This window comes from Silurus meridionalis, chromosome 5, assembly GCF_014805685.1.
Source record: "Silurus meridionalis isolate SWU-2019-XX chromosome 5, ASM1480568v1, whole genome shotgun sequence".
In the NCBI taxonomy this organism is placed as follows: domain Eukaryota; kingdom Metazoa; phylum Chordata; class Actinopteri; order Siluriformes; family Siluridae; genus Silurus; species Silurus meridionalis.
In genome coordinates this window covers 25,836,631-25,857,411 of record NC_060888.1, presented here as the reverse complement: position 1 = coordinate 25,857,411, position 20,781 = coordinate 25,836,631, and the positions used below count along the sequence as shown (strand labels likewise).

The 20,781-nt window shown below is 38.8% G+C and overlaps 3 protein-coding genes across 3 annotated transcripts; 1 reads left to right on the top strand and 2 right to left on the bottom strand.

Moving 5' to 3' along the window:
• The first annotated feature begins 424 nt into the window (after nt 1-424).
• On the top strand, nt 425-4,615 carry tigara (TP53 induced glycolysis regulatory phosphatase a). Its single transcript, XM_046849441.1, has 6 exons — nt 425-606; nt 1,420-1,457; nt 1,528-1,649; nt 2,422-2,499; nt 3,078-3,188; nt 3,809-4,615. Exons 1-6 carry the CDS (start codon nt 575-577, stop codon nt 4,196-4,198), a joined length of 771 nt encoding a protein of 256 aa, XP_046705397.1. The 5' UTR covers nt 425-574; the 3' UTR covers nt 4,199-4,615.
• A 1,575-nt stretch (nt 4,616-6,190) lies between these two features.
• On the bottom strand, nt 6,191-9,517 carry LOC124386170. Its single transcript, XM_046849827.1, has 3 exons — nt 8,941-9,517; nt 8,754-8,860; nt 6,191-7,601 (listed from the first exon to the last, which is right to left on the bottom strand). Exons 1-3 carry the CDS (start codon nt 9,233-9,235, stop codon nt 7,158-7,160), a joined length of 846 nt encoding a protein of 281 aa, XP_046705783.1. The 5' UTR covers nt 9,236-9,517; the 3' UTR covers nt 6,191-7,157.
• Nucleotides 9,518-10,868: 1,351 nt separating this feature from the next.
• fgf6a (fibroblast growth factor 6a) lies at nt 10,869-19,507 on the bottom strand. Its single transcript, XM_046848736.1, has 3 exons — nt 18,900-19,507; nt 17,974-18,077; nt 10,869-15,626 (listed from the first exon to the last, which is right to left on the bottom strand). Exons 1-3 carry the CDS (start codon nt 19,183-19,185, stop codon nt 15,450-15,452), a joined length of 567 nt encoding a protein of 188 aa, XP_046704692.1. The 5' UTR covers nt 19,186-19,507; the 3' UTR covers nt 10,869-15,449.
• Nucleotides 19,508-20,781: the final 1,274 nt, after the last annotated feature.

Here is a 20,781-nt window from a genome sequence, read left to right as displayed (position 1 = left end):
CCTGGCGCAGGTTGGAAATTGCGTTACTTATATATTAACGCTTTTATTCCTACATTTTGATTAAACAAATGTATAAACTATGATTGGAAACTATATATAGTTTCAGAGTCAATGTCTCGTCACTTGTTTCGGAATTTCGCGCCTAAAAAAAAACAAAAAAAACGTGCGTCCTACAGGGACCAATCAAACGCCAGAACGAAACCTCCGTCAGAGGGACTTGACAGGGCCGCACGTGCGAATTAAAACCCTCCCCCTGCCTTTAACCCCTCCCCACCACCACCAAGCTCATCGAATCAGGATGCGCAGCGGAGTCCGTCGTCAGTGGGTATTTTTCGAGCACGCGCAGAGGTTTAGCAAATCGGAATTCGAGCGTTGACCGCACGCGCGCCCGCGGCAGCCAATCGTGTTCCGGAGCGGCGCGTGACGTCACGCCTGAACAGCAACACCAGAGCTATTAAGCGGTGGCAGCGAGAGGGACCGAGTGCAGTGCGACTTGGTGGACTTATTCAACCGTTTATTTATTTTATTAATAATATTATTATTATTTACCTCATAAAACTGCACAGTTAGGCTAATGCTTTCATTTGTCTTAACAATAATCCGACAGTAAGTCGAATATGTATAATATGATCATTATCAATGCATATTTTGGTATCAGTAACGAACCAGACAGGATTTACCTCAGAGAAGTGTAACCAGTTTTCTTGACATTTCCTGCTATTTAAATTGATTCTAACGATTAAAACAATTCTACATTTAAAACGGTTTAAAAACGGTTTAAATGTGCACGCAGTTGCTAACTCAGTATCCAGTTTCCTACCAATAGCTGTTTAGCATTTATTTAAAGGTCAACATTGCTAGTCAGCTAACAGTCAGGGGGTTCAGTGACATTTAAAGGGTGGAAATGATCCCAGAACTGTGAAACAATATATATATAAAAAAATCTGCTCATTTATATGACTTCAGGAAGGTTTCTCAAATATTCTGAAATCTTAACTTGGATAAATAAACATTCTGGCCTTTTGACTGATCAGAGGGTTGTGGGTTTAAGCCCCAACACTGTCAATCTTCCACTGTTGGGCCCCTGAGCAAGGCCCTTGATCTTCTCTCCTCCTGGGGGGTGTGGGGGGGACGGGGGGGACGGGGCGCTCTATCATTGCTTAATCCTGTGCTCTGACCTCCAGCTTCCTACCAACATTATACATTCTTTATTACTGCTTTATCTGTAAAGGTGCCTTGAAAACCATTGTTAAAAGCGCTATACAAATAAAAATGATTTGAAACGAATCAGTAAAAAGCAACATCCTACAAAACTCCAGCCAGAATGGTGATATAAAGTTTGTGCTCCATTGTAAACAATTTGTTTCGTTTCCGGTTTTGTTTTCATTATTTTACCCTTTACATATTTTTTTAATCCAGTGGTGAGACACAGTACAACAAGGATGGACTGCTGCAAGGTAACGTGTTTGTGATTAGACACCATTTATATTTTTCATGTTTGTTTAATGTTTTAATTTTGTTTTCCAGGTCAGGGAATAGACTCCAGTCTGTCTGAAATCGGTGTGCAGCAAGCCGAAGCTGCCGCCCAGTATCTTCAAGATGTACATTTTACTAATGTTTTTGCCAGTGATATGAAACGGGCTAAGCAGGTGAGCTGTGATTGCAGGACAGGAGTAGAACAGGTAGGGGGCAGGACATTACAGGACATAATGGAACTAAATAAGACCACGCAGACCTAAACATAGGACTAGTGCACATGTGCAAATGATGTAACCGTGCAAATAAATAGAAAGAAACCAAGCAATAGATTTGGAAACTGTTGGTACCCTTCCATTAAAGTGGAAACAAAAGCAGACAAATGTCGCTGAAATAACCTGGAACTGACGAAAGTAATAATAAATAAATATTATATGATTTTAATAATAAAATTAAAATTTACTTAAATAATGAACTGTTCAGAAAATCAGACATTGCTTTTGATTTGCGGGTTCAACAGAATCATTAAAAAAAAAAACTAATGAAATTTCCTATTAAAAAATGATGGTACCCCTAGAAAAGATGTGTGCCCTATAACATCACAGCCGTCTTCAAACCTGTAGTCTGCCTAAACTAAATGGTGCATGTACCTAACAAATTGTGCTTAAAACTTTTAACATACACCATCAAGCCAAATGTCAATCAATCCTGGTTTGGATTAAAGGTGTCTCTCGCCACCCCGCCCCCTTCTTCTGCTATCATTGTGTCCTTAAGCAGGGAACGTCACCATCATTTTCTCCAAGGGTGCTGCAACAAATAATCTCTGTCCTTCAGCTCTTTTATAATTTAGATATCTAAAAACAAGAGTGGATAAGTTACTCTGAATGTTCAATTTACTATCTGATTTCCAAGTGAAGATTTTTTTTCACTGCTTCTACATTCCAGACTGCTGAAATTATTGTAAGTAAAAACAAGACATGGAGCAACCTAGACATTGTGACAGCTCCATCACTTAAAGAGCGGGTAAGTGTGAAAGTCTTCTGTTTCTTATGAACCTTATATATATTGGAAGGTCAGGGGCCACTCTTGGGCCCTTGAGCAAGGCCCTTAACCCTCTGTGCTCCAGAGGTGCAGTCTCGTCCCTGACCCTGCCCTCTGACCCCAAGTTCTGAACAAAATGCGAAGAAAAGAATCTCACTTTGCTGTAACGTATATATCACATATAAAGGCTATTCTATTCTACCTAATGGGAGGTATATAAATGCTGGAGGACTACAGCACAGTGCAGCTTGGTGTTCTCTTGCTCACTAACACATTTGATTGCTAATTAAAATTAAATAATAATTTCCCTATTAACGCATTTTTCGAACGGTGACTTTTTTGCTGTCCCAATATTTTACACATTAAAACAAAAAAAAACACTGGTTTAATGCGTATTGTAGGAATTATAGCACCTACAATAGTAACAGCACCAATAACAGTAATAGCGATGATCACATCACTAAATATACCGACAACATTTTTGCAGTCTTATTCATTTATGCAAATAACAACAACAGTAATAATAATTGGTCAAAGTTCTGATCAGTAGTGTCTTTCAGAGCTTTGGTATTGCTGAAGGAGGGCAAGTGGAGGACATGAAGAACATGGCTAAAGCAGCAGGCCAGCCAATCTCAGAGTACACACCTCCAGGTGGAGAGACAATGGATCAGGTGTGTGTGTGTGTGTGTGTGTGTGTGTGTGTGTGTGTGTGTGTGTGTGTGTGTGTGTGTTTGTGTGTGTTTGTATGAGAATAGTATATTATTATGGATCTGTTTACTTTCTCTTGTTTTTTTTTCTTTTGTGAAGTACAAAACGTATGCATAAAGTAGCTTTGGTTATATAAATCAAATGTAGAATCGAATTGAAGGTTTTAGAACATTGACTGGACCCTTTAATATAATTAGTTGGTTTATATGAATAATAAAAGGGAAGCCAGTTTTTATACATTATTATTTTTTTTACCATTATTTAAAATATGCCTTTTAAAACAATATATATTAGGTAGCCATATGGTAAACCTTACTGGACCTTTGTGAAATCTGATTGGTCAGAATGACAGAATTACTGTGTTAGTCTTTCACATGGACTTGAACTGAACAGTTTAGAAAAATGTTTGATATGGGTGCAGTATGTGGCTTAGAAGTATGCAGTATGTTGCTCGCTAAAATGTATAACTCACTGTGTAACTACAAATGGATCAAAAGTGGAAAAAAAATCTAACCTCCAAAAAAAAAGGTTTAAATTCCGTCTTGTGTCTTCTGTCACATTACAAACTCTGTCCTCCTCCTAGGTGAAGATCCGAATCAGCGCATTCCTTAAATTTTTGTTCCAGCAGATGGCGGTTGAGCATCAAGACAAAATACGTCATGGTGATGAATTTCAGCCAGACGGGCCTTTTGCAGGTCACTCAGATGATGGAGTTTCGGATGATGTGCTTGCTCATGCGCTCGTCGTCAGCCATGGTGCCTACATGCGGGTGGCAATGCGCTATTTTATTGAGGACTTGGCATGCACTGTACCTCCTGGGGCAAACATGGCTCAGGTATTCTCAGCCTGCCCAAACACAGGAATGTGCCAATTTATTGTGACTTTAAAATGTAGTGATGCAAGCGTTCAACTGTCTGGCATGAAGTGTGTATTTGTCAACCGCCAAGAACACATCAGTGCTGAGAACAGATAAATTAAAGTTATATGTAATTAAGTTGGAAATTGCACTCTTGCATGAAGACAACAGAATATTTGCAACGCCACAATTGTTCAGAGGTCAGTTTTATGCCATTATTTGTATTTGAAACATTCAGATCAACAGTGTTGAAACAGTCGCTTATAGATACAATGTGATGTATTTTTGCAGTGGACGGAAAACAACGGTTTTAACGAAGAGACCTTTAAAAATGTATTTAATGCCCGATAATATAAATGAACGCAATCCAAACTTCACTGTGACAGTGTGAACTTTCCGTTCTTTGTGAACAGACGTAAAAGCAGCAGCTTAGTCCCTGACAATAAGTGCATGAAGGAAGTCATAAAACTAATGATGCATAGATTTTGTTGTTACTGGTTAATGAGGCTTTAAATAAAGCTAATTCTTTCCCTCCCTCCTTTTTTTTTTTTTCCAGAATGAGTTTGTGCCAGCAAGCATTAAAAACTGGATGGGAAAAACCCAACTTGTACTAATTCTCACGCTGTTTTCAGAATCTGATGTGTTTGGACTAAAGGGAGAATATTTTTTCAAATCTAGTAAGCACTTTGATAATCAAGAATTGATAATACAAATTAAATAAAATTGGACTTTTCATTTAACCTTTCATTTATAACACAATTTTTTCAGTAAGGTGTTTTAGTTATTGCAATCTACCGGAATAGCTTCAGTGCACCATGGCATCAGTTCTCTGGAATTGTACTGGAACTGTACAAATGGAAAATAATTTCCTCATTCTGGGTTATGATGATGTGAGGGAGCTTTGCCTTTACATGTCACTCCAAATACTCCCATACATCCTTGAACAGTTCACTCCCACCAGGATGATCAGATCACCTATTAGAATAGAAATGTGTCATCGCTGACTAAAGGTGATCAGGCAGAAGATTTTGCATTGATTTGGCCAATCAAGTTTACCTAATTAAAAAATCCTAGTTAGCGATTAGTCCTAAAAATATTGCAGCTTGGTTAGTTAGAAAGCCAGATTTTAATTGAAAATGAAATATGAAACCAGATGTGTACCTGTAAAAAAAATAAAAAATTTCATCAGTCTGTCTAAAGAACTGCATTTTCCAAATTTTATAATATGGACAAAAGTATTTGAACACCTGACTTTTCCAGTGATATGTGGGTTCTTCTAGTTCTAAACTGTTACCACAAAATTTGAGACGTTGTAGCATAAATATTTCCCTTTACTTGAACTAGGAGACCCAGAACTGTTTCAGCCTGACAGTGCCCCTGTACCCCAGTACCTGACTTTTAAAAACGCCCTTGTGGCTAAATGATCCCAAATCTCCATAAGCACACTTCAAAAGTTAATGGAACATCTTCCCAGAAGAGTGGAGGGTAAAATAACAGAAAATAGGGACTAAATGTGGAATTGGATAATCAGAAAGCACATACCAATCTGGTCAGGTGTCTTTCAGATAGCAATTAGAATTAAGAATTCCCTTGTGTATATATTTGACTTTTGGGACACCATGTACTGTACATCCACTATAACATTATATTAAAGATACATTTTCTATGGTTCCTACTAATTCTGCAAATTCATCAGCAACCAAGTGTAAATGATTCGCATCGAGCAGATACTAATGATTTTACATCAGTTACCTTTTTTTTTCCAAACAATTACTAAAATAGTGAGCTACGTGCACAAATCGAGGCCGAGTATCTTTCATGTACCAATGCTAAAAGTAAACAGCTTTCTTTGTTTAGGTAGAATGCCAGTTCTATGATCAGAAAGTCCTCATATTATCAGCTTTATCAGTAGTATCAGTACCACTTTCAGATGGCAATGAGAATGATTTATTTACTTTGTTTTGCTCCAACAACATGGGAGCTCTTTAGGTCATTCCTGGTGACCTAGATTTCTCAGCATGAACTTGGAATTTTGTGTTGCGCAAATGTGTGCAAGATCTACAGACACATTGTTTTTTAAAAAGGTTTATTAATTATTTATTAGGTTTATATAAATACAAGCATTATTTTAGTTTGTAGTGCACCAAAAAAAATTTAATGAAAAAAATCAAATGCAGTTGTAGATACTGTATTTTGTAAAACATAAGATATTAAGCTTAAGTATATAAACAAAAACACACAAATAAATACCTACAAGTGTCCAGCACCAATTGACTAATTTATAAAAGTATAAAGATATTAGTCGTGGTAGGAAAACTAATAAAAAAGCTATAAATATCTTAAATAAAATACAATTAGAAATAATAATTTTGAACCAAAATCCATAGGAAGTTGAGTACAAAGAACATCTGAACAAAAATGGATTTTCACTGTCAGTGATGTAACCCATGACCGTTGCTCTTGAAGTGCTATAAATAAACTCCACTGTGAAATAACGTATAATGCAAACGCCGTTTAACTTTTAACTTATTAAATTAGGTGAAAGGGCAGATGCTGACATACCCATGAAAAGTGGACCTGTCACGTGTCACATCATAGACACTTGAGTTTACAGCCTATAACTAAGAAATAAAACACTTTCTCTGGAAGATAATCAATGGTAGGGTGGTGTGATGTGGCCAAGCATGAAGCTAAGTTAGTGTTACAGCCCTGAGGTTGAACATCATGTCTTAAAGTGCCATAAAATGTGCTGACACTGGAGACTCCTTCCATAAACTGTTTAAAACAAAACAATCTCTATTATTGATTAATTTAGATTAGTTGCATTGTTTTATTTTATAATGAACATCCACCATAAAAGTCCCTGTTTATGCTGTAAATATAGAAATGATAATGTAGTTCATTAAGTGCATTCAAATAAATAACCACGTGACGCATTTAGCAGGCGGAAAAACAACTCTCTGAGATGATGTTTTAGGAACGAAATCAACAGATTCGGACCGAACTGAATCAAGAATTCAAGCTGAATGACTGTACACTGTGGTACAACCCACAATGGCTTCCTTAGTAGTGAAATTCAATCCCATTCAGGTAGTGAAAAATAGTGTTCCACTAAGAATCGTACTTTTCTGTTTTCCCTGTGTTTTTCCAGAGATGGAGTCCGTGCACTGTGTGAGAGCAGCACCTCTAAAGGATCGTCTACTGAAGTAATGGTCTCCTTTGATACGTTACCTCCACGCTCAGGGTCGCTCTTCCAGTTTCTCATTGTGTTTAAATGTGGATACTCAGATCCTAAAGGGTCGGACGGATCGGTGTGCCAACTGCGTCTCTTCCTGCGGTGCGTTTGATGTTTGTGTCGTTTTGAGAAGAGAAAGCCGGGGAGCTTTCGTAAAATCTGGCCATATATTTTCGCTTGTCGATGGTTGACCAATAGCACAGCACCTCTGCAGGAGTGGAACACGTCATAGTGCTTATGTCTTCTGACACGGCGAAACCGGCAGTCCTTGTTGCTGTCGAATACCTGAGGATAGGCGTGCACACACACGTCACTTCAACCATGCAAGTGATTAGCTCAACTCTGTATATGATCTGGATAGCTGACAGTCAAACTTCAATCATCCAAGTGATAATACTGATGTCAATATTATCTTTATGTTTATATATAGGACTTGTCAATTGAGTCCAACATCATAAAAGGTTAACCCTGGGTTATCATTGTTCTAAACCTCACTCTTAACCCCGTTTACAGGAATGTTTCACACTTAGAACCGCATACCACCCGGGGCTATAGAACTCTTCCCCTGAAGCAGGATTTCCTGAATTCAGAAACGTGTACATTGTAAAACAATGTGGTTTTAGAATGTCACGGCTACATGCTTAGGAACAGACACTTCGATCCCAAATTGACACAACAATGACACTTTTCTACAGGTTTCTCAATGTTCAACAGAAATTCCAAAAAATTTGCTTTATCATGTTTTCATTCTTTGTCTATGTGAAAGCATGAGATAAATTATTATTGTATCAAATGCTGGGAAACCCAGGGTTTAGGAATGTACAGTGTCAAAACGTCAGATTATGAATAACCAGGATTAAATGTGAAATCCGGGTTGAATATGAGCAGTGTGAAATGGGAAAGAAGAAGGATTCCATGTACTTGAGGTTTAGAATGACCCAGAATTAACGATTTCAAATGTGACAAGCCCAAAAGTGTACATAAAAGTACATATATAATACATAAGGATGAAATAAAATATCGAAAATTAAATATCTAAAAATAAATTTCACAAGGAAATTTATAAATGAACTGATTATTGGTAAAAAAAAATGTAATTATAAAAATTCTATATCTATTTGGAAAAGACGAACATCGAGATAATTGAATATATATATTGGACATTAGTGATGATCTGATTTTTAGGACATAATATAGAGGCATTAGAGCTTTATACACCAAATGTAGCCTATTAGAACACACTAATCCCCAACAGGATGAGGCAGTGCCATATCCTTAGGTAAAGACATTAAAGATCTTTGAGGTAACATCTAATCTGTAGTACTAATTATGATTTATAAAACTTCACAAACACCGGATATTCCAAAGATATTCGACTAGCATTGTCGATAGATTTAATGGATTTTTGAAGGTTTTTTTATCTTTTACATTACTTACTGAGGTGTATAACTTTCCCTTGGGGTCCAAGCATAAGAAAGCAAGACCTTTCATGTTTAGGATGGGGAAACAGCTTTTATACTGGTCCTTCCAGTGGCTGAAGTTCCCTATGTGATTTCAGAGAAACATGAGCAATCAGAGCACGTCACAACAGTACCAAAGAAACCTAACAAAACCGCTAACGTACCTTCTGATCCTCGACGAACAGGTTTCTGAGCTTTTTTGTTGCCTTTCCTTGTAATGAAATAGTTTTTTCCTTCAAGCCATCGTTGTGTTTCGGGGTCCACTTCATTGGCACCAGAGGGTAAGGATGTCCTCTGCAGATGGTTACATGTGGCTGGAGTGTGGAGTGTGAGTACAGTCCAGCAGAAGAGAAGGACTGAGAGCATGGTCAGTCTGGGTGAGAGTGAATGAATATGGAATCCCTGTGTGTCTGTATTTATTTGGGTGAAAAAAAAAAAGTCCAAAGTTCTTATTTGCATACTGTAGAGGCCTGTAATTGGCCATCTCCTGTTTGGAGGCTGCAACTAGAGCTGACGTAACTCAGCTCAACCTGATGCAATGTTATCATATTATGTCATGTGGAAAACGTGGGGGATTCACTGCTGAAGATCGTAGATAATATTCCTAACTGCTAAAACTGAAAGACCTCTGGAGCACAGGAAATAAGGATAACAGATTCTGACTTCAAAATACTCGACTATTTTAACGTTTCTCTTTAATTGATAAGCGTGTCAAAGTTTGGCACATGTTCAGATTTAATGGGTTGTAAATGTATAGTCTTTTAATGTATGTTTTTTGTTTGTTTGGTTTTTTTTTTGTGGGGTGTTATTTCAAGATTTATAAGATCATTATTAGCTTCATAAAACTATTTACTCCAAAATACTCCATTGTAGGGAAGCAACCAATGTATCTTTGGGGTCCAATAGCGCATTGAACCACAACACGCTCTTATCAGTCCGAGCTTAGTTTCAATCCGAATTCGTTCATTGCAGTCAATTTCATTTATTCATTTTTCTGTAAAGACTTCATGCACACTCTCTCCCTCAGTCATCCAGAAGAAACAGAAAGGAAAGAAGTTGTTATAAAGTGATTTTCCCCAAGCATATGCTAATCACTACATTTGAACTCTTTTATAAATTTTGTGGAGAAAGTCCTTAAACACCCGACTGTAATGAATGGACTTTCGGTGCCACCCAGATGAGTCCGGTTCGTTTCAAGGTTTCTTCCTCATACCATCTCAGGGAGTTTTTCCTTGCCACATTTACCACTGGCTCGCTGATTAGGAACAAAGTATAAATTTTTTTATTTTCACTTTATCTCTGGAAAGCTGCTTTAACACAATGCCCGTTGTTAAAGAAGCGATACAAATAAAAATGAATTGGATTCAACTGATTTTTTCCAGCCACATGTGGTTCTTCCCCAAACTGTTACGACAAAGTTGGAGGCACACACTGGTATAAAGTGTTAATAGATGAGAGCAGTAAATTTTCCTTTTAGGTGAACTAGAAGACCCAAACCTGTTCCAACATGACAATTCCCCTGTGCACAAAGCCAGCTCAATTGGCTTCCTTCCTGCTATAGATCTCTAACCTCAACCCTACTGAACACCTTTGGGTTGATTCATAACACCGACTCACCACACCTATGTTACTACCTGACTTGAAAACACACTTGTGAATGAATACGCACAAATCTTCACAAAATCTAGTGGAACACCAGCTTTTATAACAGCAAATAGAGACTAAAAGTGGAATGGAATGTTCAAAAAGAATCTTATCTCCACAAACCTTTCTCCACACAGTGTGTAATAAACCTGGTACATCATCCAGGGTGTTTGTTTACTTTGTGCCCAGTGTTCCTAAATAGACAACAGCTCCAATGTGACCCTGATCAAAGGTTCCTGATTATTACTTTCAATTAACTACTGTGAATGTTTTATCTATTTTTATAGACACAGATATTTTAATTATTTCAGGCTTCCTTGTAGAAATAATTTCCCTCAGTGTGTATGTTTCTCATGAATATATACACATTGACCAGCAGGTGGTGATCAAACAGCATTTTCTCTACCGAGGATCGAGAAGTATTGAGAAGGCACATGACACCATTTAAAAAAAAAAACTTTTATTATCATCTCATTAATACAGTTGACTGCTGTGCACAGCACATACGTACAAAAATAAAAGTAAAACATATTTCTTATATTAGAACTTTCTTTTTTTTTTCTCTCCTCCAGAAATTAAATGATTGGCGAAAAAAAGTCTGTCCTCTTACAATCGTTTCAACAAATCAGAACTAAGGCAGGAGGTGAGGTATATGTTAAAAAAGAGGAGGGGAATTCAGAGGAAGCACAGTCCCCTCAGTGCAGGAATACAAAAAGCAGAAGAAAATGCTACAAGTGGCTTCACACACACATGCACGAATCTTCGCTCGGTATTTCTCACGCTGCTCAGATCAATGTCGCGAGTACAGAACAAGAAATCCTGTTGTTTTTTTGTTGGTTTTTTTTGGTCAACATAACACATTCCTTCACCGAATCCATGCTAGGTGCGTCGTGCCCTTTAAAGGTGCAGTCTGTAATGTTTAAATGTCTTTATGTACCTTTTCTTTCAGTTTCTAAGTTTTCTTTCATTTACCATGCATTTGTTCATATTTTAGAGTGTAAACCCCGCCCTCTGGTGGACACCCCGAGGTATGTCTGGTAACCTTAGTGGATGTGTGGTCAGATAAGTATAGTAGTTAAATACTTTTCACTATGTCTGCAGTTCACATTAGTGCCAGAAGAGGGCTCTAGACGTTTCACGGTGCTCCTAGAATGTAACGTCTTTGCTATTATCTTATCAGCTTATAAAATAAACCACGTCAATGAAAATGCAGTGATTGTGATTATTATTAAAAAAATAAAGAATGATTATATTGCATGCCTACATTTGTGTACAAAGATTTGCAAAGGCATACTTTCCCCCTCAACTTAGATCCATCATGACCTGCACTTTATATAAAGGCAAGAAAGGAACTATAGCTGATATTGGATATACTTTTAGAATTATATATAAGCATTTTGATTAAAAAAAAATGTGTTTACTGAAATCAAACCCCCTTACAGACTCATTTTGATTGTGACTTCTCGTCAGATTTCTTTCTAGTATTCTGGTACGTACATTTGAGCAATATGATATCATGAGAAGTTCGAAATACATCAGTGACAATGACTAACTCCACAATCTTTGCATTTTCCTTGTTAAATTATTCATTTTTATTATTTCAACTAATAATAATTGACCCCCCCAGGTGTTATTGTTGTTGCTTTGCTTGTCGTTGTTTTGTCCCCAAGCCTAAATGCCATGATATTTACTGCACGCATCTTAAAATATACAGGAAATTATCTTAAAATATTCTATGCTGATATTTTTTGCCACACCGCCCACCCATAGAGCTACACCATTCCTGCACCCTAGTGCCTAAGAGAGAGCAAAACAAGACAAAGCCATCTGGTTCCTTATGCCATGTAAGACGATCTGTTCTAAGCAGAGCCGCAGTGTTGGAACCCAGCGCTCTCGAACACACTGCAGATGCCACGCAGATCAGAAAGGTGCAGACCTTGTCTTTCATGCAAAGGATATCGCAGCAGAAAAAAAGTACTCTTACATGCTGCAATTTCAAAAAGTCATGATCAGATTACTGGTACAGGAGCTGTTCGTCTTCTCATGTCGAACTTTTGCCTTGGTTTTATATATGCAGTGTTTTTCAGAGGAGATGGCAGGCTACTATTTTAAGTCGGATTGCGTAACGTGTGCGACTGCCTGGGGAGGGGGTAAGGAGGTATGGGGGTGGGGGGGTGGGGTTGTTCTAAAAATATATTCCAAGTACTCTAATACCCTCACTTCAACCCGTAAGCCATTAAAATGATTAGATTCAGTGATGCATGAATTGTGCTGAGCAAATTCTTGAAGCTGAGTCAGCTCTCTGCTTCAGTGTATGTGCCGAGTGTTAAAACAGATCAGATCTTAAAAAGACACCACGATCGGTTTTAGAAGAGGTTTCAGGTCAAGCTTGGCATTTCACTGATGACTCCTGCTGCAAATAATAGTTTCAGAGGAAAACCTGCTGCAGGGGTGGGCAAATCGCTGGCAGATTACATATCTGCAATATCAGTTTTTCATTCACTGTTGGCCAGCGGACAAGAAGCCTCAGTAGCTGTTCTAGTGATATAACCTTTTCTATTTTTTTTTTCCTTCACCCATTCAACATCCTGAGAACAAAACAGACGTAACACTTTCGAAGAAGCCCATCAATTATTATACTTGTGATTAATATTCTTGTGTATTAGTAGTAATTGCTCACAACCATTTTTCCTCACTTCTAACACCATTACCCGTAACGCAAATGATTTGCAAAAAGTAAAACCGATCAACTGATCTAAAGAAAAAATGCTCCATCATTAAATACATCAGTCACTTTGTTATAATCGTTAGATCTTGGCTGCAAGATGCAACATATTTGCAGATGTTTGTATTTAAAATGTACAACTATTATCTATAAGAGCGAGAATAGAATATTATATTAAATAATATTGTATTAGAATAATTTTAGGACTCCACGCTTCATAAACAGCATTACCAGAAAAGCTCTATTCCCTTTACAATTTTTTATAAAAAGAGAAAACTATTAATTTCTTTTTTATTTATTTCCCATTTTGTGATCCTAGATACTGCAATAAGTAATCAATATAACAAGCAAACTGTATAATAACTGTCTGAAAGTTTTAATGTTATATTATGGATGCTAAACATAGAGCTGGATCGAGCTCCCCAGTGGGATACATCACACAGGCTACTGCAGAAGTTTAGGATTTTATACTCTGCGTATGGGTACCAAAGCCATCAAACCAATTTGAGCTAAAAATGACAAATTCTACAAGGAAAGCTACGCAACATCGCGTGCGTCAAACTGTACGTGAAATCCAAGCTAGCTGTCTGTTTGTCAAAATGATATTTGCCTTGAGTTCCTCTCCATTTATGGCTTGACCTAATTATTTTGTTGTTAGATGACCTCCACTGCATATCACAGTTCTGTTCCTATTCTTTTAGCTTTATCATTATTTTTATTATTAATTATCATTCGGAAAAATTCGGCAATTAAAAAAAGAATAAACTTGACAAGTCCCACATGCTTGCATTGCACTTTACCCAACAAAGAAAACGGCCCCAAGGAACAACCTGCTTTAACTGTTCTACAGCTACACTCCTCATCAGAAACTTTTTTTTAGGTATATTAAAAAGCTGAACTATGATTAGACAGATTTTCCAAAATGTGTTAACACATCGCAGGAGAAACCGAGATAAACTTGTACTTGTCCGACAAAAGATTGTCGTTAGACTAATTTGTCGAAGGTACAAACTATATGGGTTGTGACCAAAGACAAAGAAGAGTTAAATAAAATCCCACAAAGGGACACCAATATCTGTACGGACGCACATAAATATTTCTATAATCTTTCAAATTGAATGATTTAGCCTAGCTTTGACTTGCCTGTAGGCCAGTGAATGAATTTATTATTTGTCCACCCCTGAATTGGGTCCTTTTTGTCCAAAAGTAATGCAAAATGGACAACATGGAGCCAAAGTAAGATAGTAGAAATCTTCAGTTTATGTTGCCTGAGATGTTTGAGCTTCTCAAATACTGGATTAATGAGCAAATGATACTCTCTTTAAAAAAAATTGCTACATTACAAACCAATTCCAGCCTATGAAATCCATCAAATCTTAAGATTCGCCTCGATATCTATTACTTGATGCTTCGTAAACAGACGATGAGTTCAGTTCTGAGGTCATTGGCCATGCTACAGTTCAAGCTAAAAAAGAAAAAAGAAAAAAAAAAAGCCTCCAGTATCTCAAACTGTTCTTGCCATGAAGGATTAAAGGATCTTCCTCAGCTTGACTCTCCGATACAAATGCATGCAAGCTGCTCTTATTTCTGGCAAGTCCCAGATTCTCTGATATCTAGCTGATCTAAGTAAGGAAACAGCATGAAATGAAGCTACACGCAGCCCTCTAGGAATTCGGCTGGAAAGGAAGGAAGGAACAGGGCTCATCTCTGTTACAGGAGGATGCAAACATGCAAATAAAAAAAATGCCACAGTTTAAAAATCTAAGGCACCACCATGCAAGAAAGGCAGCGGTCTCATATGCCGTCTTCTCTCTTGCAAAATGGTGGAACAGACCAAAAACTCGAACAGTTAAACATTCTTCCCTCATCTTCCCACGTGAACCGCTGTGCGACACGCTCACACCTTTCCAAGCCGGACGCAGCTCTTATGAGGTAATAAAACGTATCTGTTTCAACTCTGAAAGCTAGAGATGTTAGTCATACCAATGAAAGGGTAAGGTCTACCCACCAGTTATGGCAAACACCCATAAAAAGTGAGAGGGGGCAAAAAAAAAAAAAAAGCTCCTTGTCCCTCATATAATCTTAATAGAAATGATAAGCAGCAAAGAATGGCATGTACACAAAAATCAGACACACAGCTACCCATATATACATATATTTCATTAACGAGAATAAATACTATAATGACGTGTTTTGTATCTTTTGATTGCAGTTGATTTTTTGTCGTGCCTTGTATGTATGTATAAGTTACCTGCGAGAATGTCCAACATGTGCAAAAAGTGAGTGAGTTATTGCCAGTCTCGCTCATAATCGAGGGAGGAAGTGCGTGACAGTCATAGCCGGTGTGGCCTTGTAGCCTCTCTTCAGGCGGCCATGTTTGCTCAGGGCGATGTAGAAGCCCTTATAAATGGAAGACTCATAAGCATTGTAGTTGTTGGGAAGCAATGTCTCTTTGAACTTGCACTCGTCCCGGAAGACTCTCTGAAATAAAGTTGGGGAGGAGACTGTCAGTTGGCTGTAATAACTGCAGACTTCCTACAGAATCTACTAGTTTAGAACCACAGTTCCTAAAGCAGGGTCTAGAAACATCACAGTAATGGAGGTTCATGATTTTTTTTTTTAAGTGATGGAAATCAACCCACCATTATCAATGTTTTATAAGCAATGTCAACTTGAGGCTAGTGAAAGTTTAAATATAAATTTGTTCTGTGAATGAGAAATAAAGGTACACTATATGGACAAAGGTTTGTGGACAGCTGACCATGAGATCCCATTTCAGATATTTCACTAGATTTTGGAGTGTGCTTGTAGAGAGCTCATCCAGCCACAAGGGTGTATAATAGGCCCCCTTAAGAACTTCCACTTCAACCTATTTAAAGCATATCTTTATGGAGCTGGCTTTGTGCACAGAGGCATTGTCATGCTGGAACGTCTTCAGGTCTCCTAGTTCAGGAAAAATTCAATTCTACCGCATCCAAAGACATCCTATACAATAGTCTAAGGGAAGAAGAACAAATGGCTGGAAAAGTCAGGTGACCCAATAATTTTGTCCATATAGTGTATAAAAAGCTCTGTGGCTTTCAGGTAAAAAAAAAAGTGTCAAGAATTTTGATTAATGCGTTGATTTAAAACGTAGCATTAAAACTGATTTCAGGCAACATTTCCAAATTAGAAATTCTCCATTACACCTGGTTTTATTGAATCTCCGTCTGTAAATTATTCTTTCATCTGACATGAAAATAAAATATAAAGGTGAATTGCCTTTGCTCTAATAAAGAAAATATTCTTTCTTGACATCATCATTATCATTGGGGAAAAAAGGAAGGGCAACCCCAGGTTCTGGACCAAATTCTTCACATATGGATCAGTGGCTAGTAAATAAATATAAACTTTATCAAGGCAGATTTAGTGGTTTTGTAAAATAATCAAATGGTATCGTACAGTTGCAGATTTAGTATTTCCAATGTTACTAATAAAAAAAATGTCCTGGCAGATTTAGTGATTCATCCAAATACCAAACGTTTGCCTTATTGTACACGTTTAAATACAATGTCTAATGTTTGAATAGTTTATAAAACGATCAAGTGAATCTGTATTTATTTTCCCTATTTTGGGAAACCCTGGCCTAGAATGAGTCAATGAGCTACTGATTGTTTACAGATCTGCTGCGTTTGCATTTATATGTAAAAAATTTTATTGTACAGTTCAATTCTTTCTAAAAGTATATCCAAAATTATATTGAATACACATCAGCCATAACATTAAAACCAGGGACAGGTAAAGAGGATGACATTGATTATCTTAATGGAACCAGCAAGTGAACAGTCAGTTCTCAAAGTTGATGTGTTGAAAGCAAGACAAACTGGAAACAACCAGGTCAGGGCATCTCCAGAATGGTAGCTCTTGTGGGGGGTTTGCAGTATGCATTGAGTAGTACCTACAAAAAGTGGTCCAACAAAGGACAATTCGTCAACCAGTGACAGGACCAGTGCGATTAGTGCAAAGTGAGGAGCGAATGCCTGCCCTGAAGACCTGTAGCATAAATTGCTGAAAAGATGAATGCTGGCTATTATGGAACGGTCACAGCATCACAGCTTCCTGAATATGGAGCCATGTAGCTGAAGAGCAGTAAGAGCCAATGCTGATTCTATTGCCAAAAACTCCTACAACAGGCCTGAGAGCATCAGAACTGGACCATGAAACAGTGGAAGAAGGTTGCCTGGTCTGATGAATCATATTTTGTTTTGCATTGAAGAGATGGCTCCAGGATGCAGGCAATGTGATGCACTGGGTGATGTTTTGAAGGAAACCTTAGATACTGGCATTCATGGTGGTGTTAATTTGACACGTTCCAACTATCAAAACATCGCTTCAAATTAGGGAATCCGATCAAGCGTCTGTAGGACATACCGGACCAGACTTTGGAAGCTTTACGGCACAACGGATATGACTTGCTGCTAACGTTGTGGTACCAGATACCATAGCGCCCCTTCGGAGGTCTTGTGTAGTCCATGGGGGTCATAGTTGTTTTGTTGGCACAAAACAATGGACCTTCATAATATTTTTGTTACGGCTGATTGGTCTAAAATAGTTACATAAAATACTCAATTACAGATTCTCTTTTTAAGCCATAACCAAAAACTTTAATGGCAGAACTAATTTATTTTTAATACTTATTTAAATGCGCATTAAAGGCCAATTAATGGTCATTAAATCTGCCCACTGGTCTGCACAGGCACACAGTTCTGCCAAAGTGCACCATAATGGGAAAACCGTATTTGCATGATCAACTATGCATTATGTGTATAGAAATAATGTGCATGCCTACCGTTGCGTACAACCTTCCCCGTCGGTTCATTGCGACAAACAGCTCACTTTTCAGCCCGTACAGACTGACCACTCCTCTCTCCACCGCTGAGATCTCTATCAGACCTGATTAACCACAACATGGACAGTCACGCATGATGAGTCTGCTATAAAAATGATTTATTCAACCTATAGGGCATGCTTCCTACTTCATGCTTCATGCTTTTGTTCTGCATTCTTCATGCCTCTTCATGATTCTCGTCATTGTGTTATTTAAAGAAGGGGGGGTTAAAAAAGAAGTGTCAGTGCCGCAGATGTGGATGTGCGCGAGCGGTCGAGTCGTTTTTCTGCGCCGCAAATGGACGCAGTGTAAAATTAGTTAGCGTCTAATTTCGTCCGAGCATCCGTGTCACGCTGGGGGGCTTTGGAAACATTTCGGCATGATTGACATGATGGTTTCTTTTTTTAAAACAGATTCTCTATTGCCTTCGCACGTATTTACGGTATGTGCACGCAGTCGAGACCATGCAAAAAAAAAAAGAAAAGAAACATTATAATAATAATATTCGGGATGTTGATGCATCTGGACAACGATTTGCATCCCTATACCTCCTCCCCACCAAATGAGCGTTTGCATTTCATCTGTGGAAGCAAATCATGCGCAAATATGTGGGATGCACATGCATTAGGATACTACTAATAATAGTAATTAATAATGATGATAATAATAATAATAATAATAATAATAATCTCACGTCATGGGTGGCAATGCGTTTCTGAATGCAAATCCTGCTACAAAACTGGACGCAGATGCATCTTCGGAATTGTGTTTTGTTTTATTGGTGTATATGTTTTTGTTTGTTTGTTTGTTTGTTTGTTTGTTTGCACCCCGCTGCTGTCTGTGTGCGCTCGGTTTTGCATTAGGCGGCATTTCGGGATGCAACTCACTGTACTGGTTCTCGTCATGTACACCGTTTATCCTTCCGTCTGGCAGCACCTGCAGGTGAAACCCGATGCCCACGTTGCAGTACAGCCTCCGCACTCTCTTGACGCCCATCAAATAGTCGTTGTCCCCCGAGATCCCGAGCACGGAGCGCGCGAACAGCGCTTCCCATCTCGCCTCGAGCGTCGTGGCTTGGGTCCTGCGCGAGGACGCGACCCCGAGCAGAACGCCGAGCAGGACGATCGCCGTCGCCGTGCGCGTGCGGCGCGCGCTGCTCTCGCGCCAGGGCATTGCCGTCGAGGCGCTGCTTCCCTGCGCAACGGCAGCGGCCGTCCGGTGTGCCGTCGGCGCACGTGGTCAACGCGAACGGCCCCTAAAAATACCGCTCGGCTCGTCTCGCTTCCTTCGTTCGCATGGCGGGGCTTATTTTTGGAAGGCGGGTCGGGGTCGGGGGCTTCGGGCGCGGCGGAGATCAAGCTGCTCGTGCTCCTGCTGCTGCTGCTGCTCTTGCTCTTGCTCTTGCTGCTGCTGCTGCTGCCGGTGATGATGATGATGATGACCATGTTTTGCTTCTCCGTCGTGCGTCTGTCGACGGAAAACGCCGGTGGTGTGGGGGGGAGAGCAGACCAACCGGCTACGTCCTAAACTGCACACTGCTATATTAAACTCTCAGGTTTAGAAGGACTAGAGAAGACTACAGGGTACTAGAGAAGTCTACAGGTGCTGTGCTTTAGGGCTGTATTTGCATAAAACCCACCCAGGCTTCTACACACTCTGTGAAGGGTACTAAACTGTACCCCTTTGAATTATCTATGGGGGTACCTTGTGTGCATTCTTCAAAATGACTTTAGGGTACCCATATCTAAATAGATTTCAGTGATTAACAATTCCTGCAACTCCACATTCCAACCCACATAATGGGCAAAGCCTCAGCGTGGACCAACAAAGCCCAGGGATGGATGGAGGTAGAGTTATAGCCAATATGACGCCAATAGGATGGTACATTGTTCTGCATCTTTCTGAGGAGGTTTTATGAAGTAATGTCAACTACTTATGTTTAGACTTTATGAATATCCAGATAAAAGAGAAATGTTGAAGGTACAAATGATGAACATTTTTCGAATGTTATTAGAAAAAGGGATCACGTGGCTTCTCAAGTTTGTGACAAGATTTCATATAAAGTGCACACTTTTGTGGCATGACGAACTTTTTCATAGTTGAGTAAATCCAAACGTTTTCCATACTGTGACTAGAAGTCAGTAGCAAGACAAAGTGACAGGTGACCACTATTTTTGAAATTGTGTATGACAAGATAAAGCGTCCAATATGAACAATGCTATGAAGGATTTTTCAGCCTTATGGTCCGTTTCCGGTTCCCTTTTTTATCTTTAGTTCTGAACGCCAATGAGTTCCCATTTGCTCAGGTTCACAAATGGAATAAAAAGCTCATAACTGAAATGACATCATATTGTCATATGCTACTTGTAATTAAATGCATATTAAAAATTAGACAGGAAACTAAAAATTTAGAAGGAAGAGCTTTTTCTTATAGCGTTCTGGTTTTCTGGTGCCCTCAGATGGAGTCATCTTTTAAGTCGTTTGAAGACACCATTTTCTTCAGATGTGCAACAGTCATAACATTAAAACGACTTGCCAATTATTGTGCCCCCAAACGGCTTTGACTTGCTGAGACCCTACAAGATGTCTGAAGATGTTCTGTGGTATCTGGCACTTAGACCTCAGCCGATCCTTTATGTCCTGTAAGAAATGAGGTGGAGCCTCCATGAATTGTATTTGTTTGTCCAGCACATCCCACAGATGCTCAGTCAGGTTGAGATCTTGAAAATATACAGGCCAAGACAACCTTGAACTCTTTGTCATGTTTCT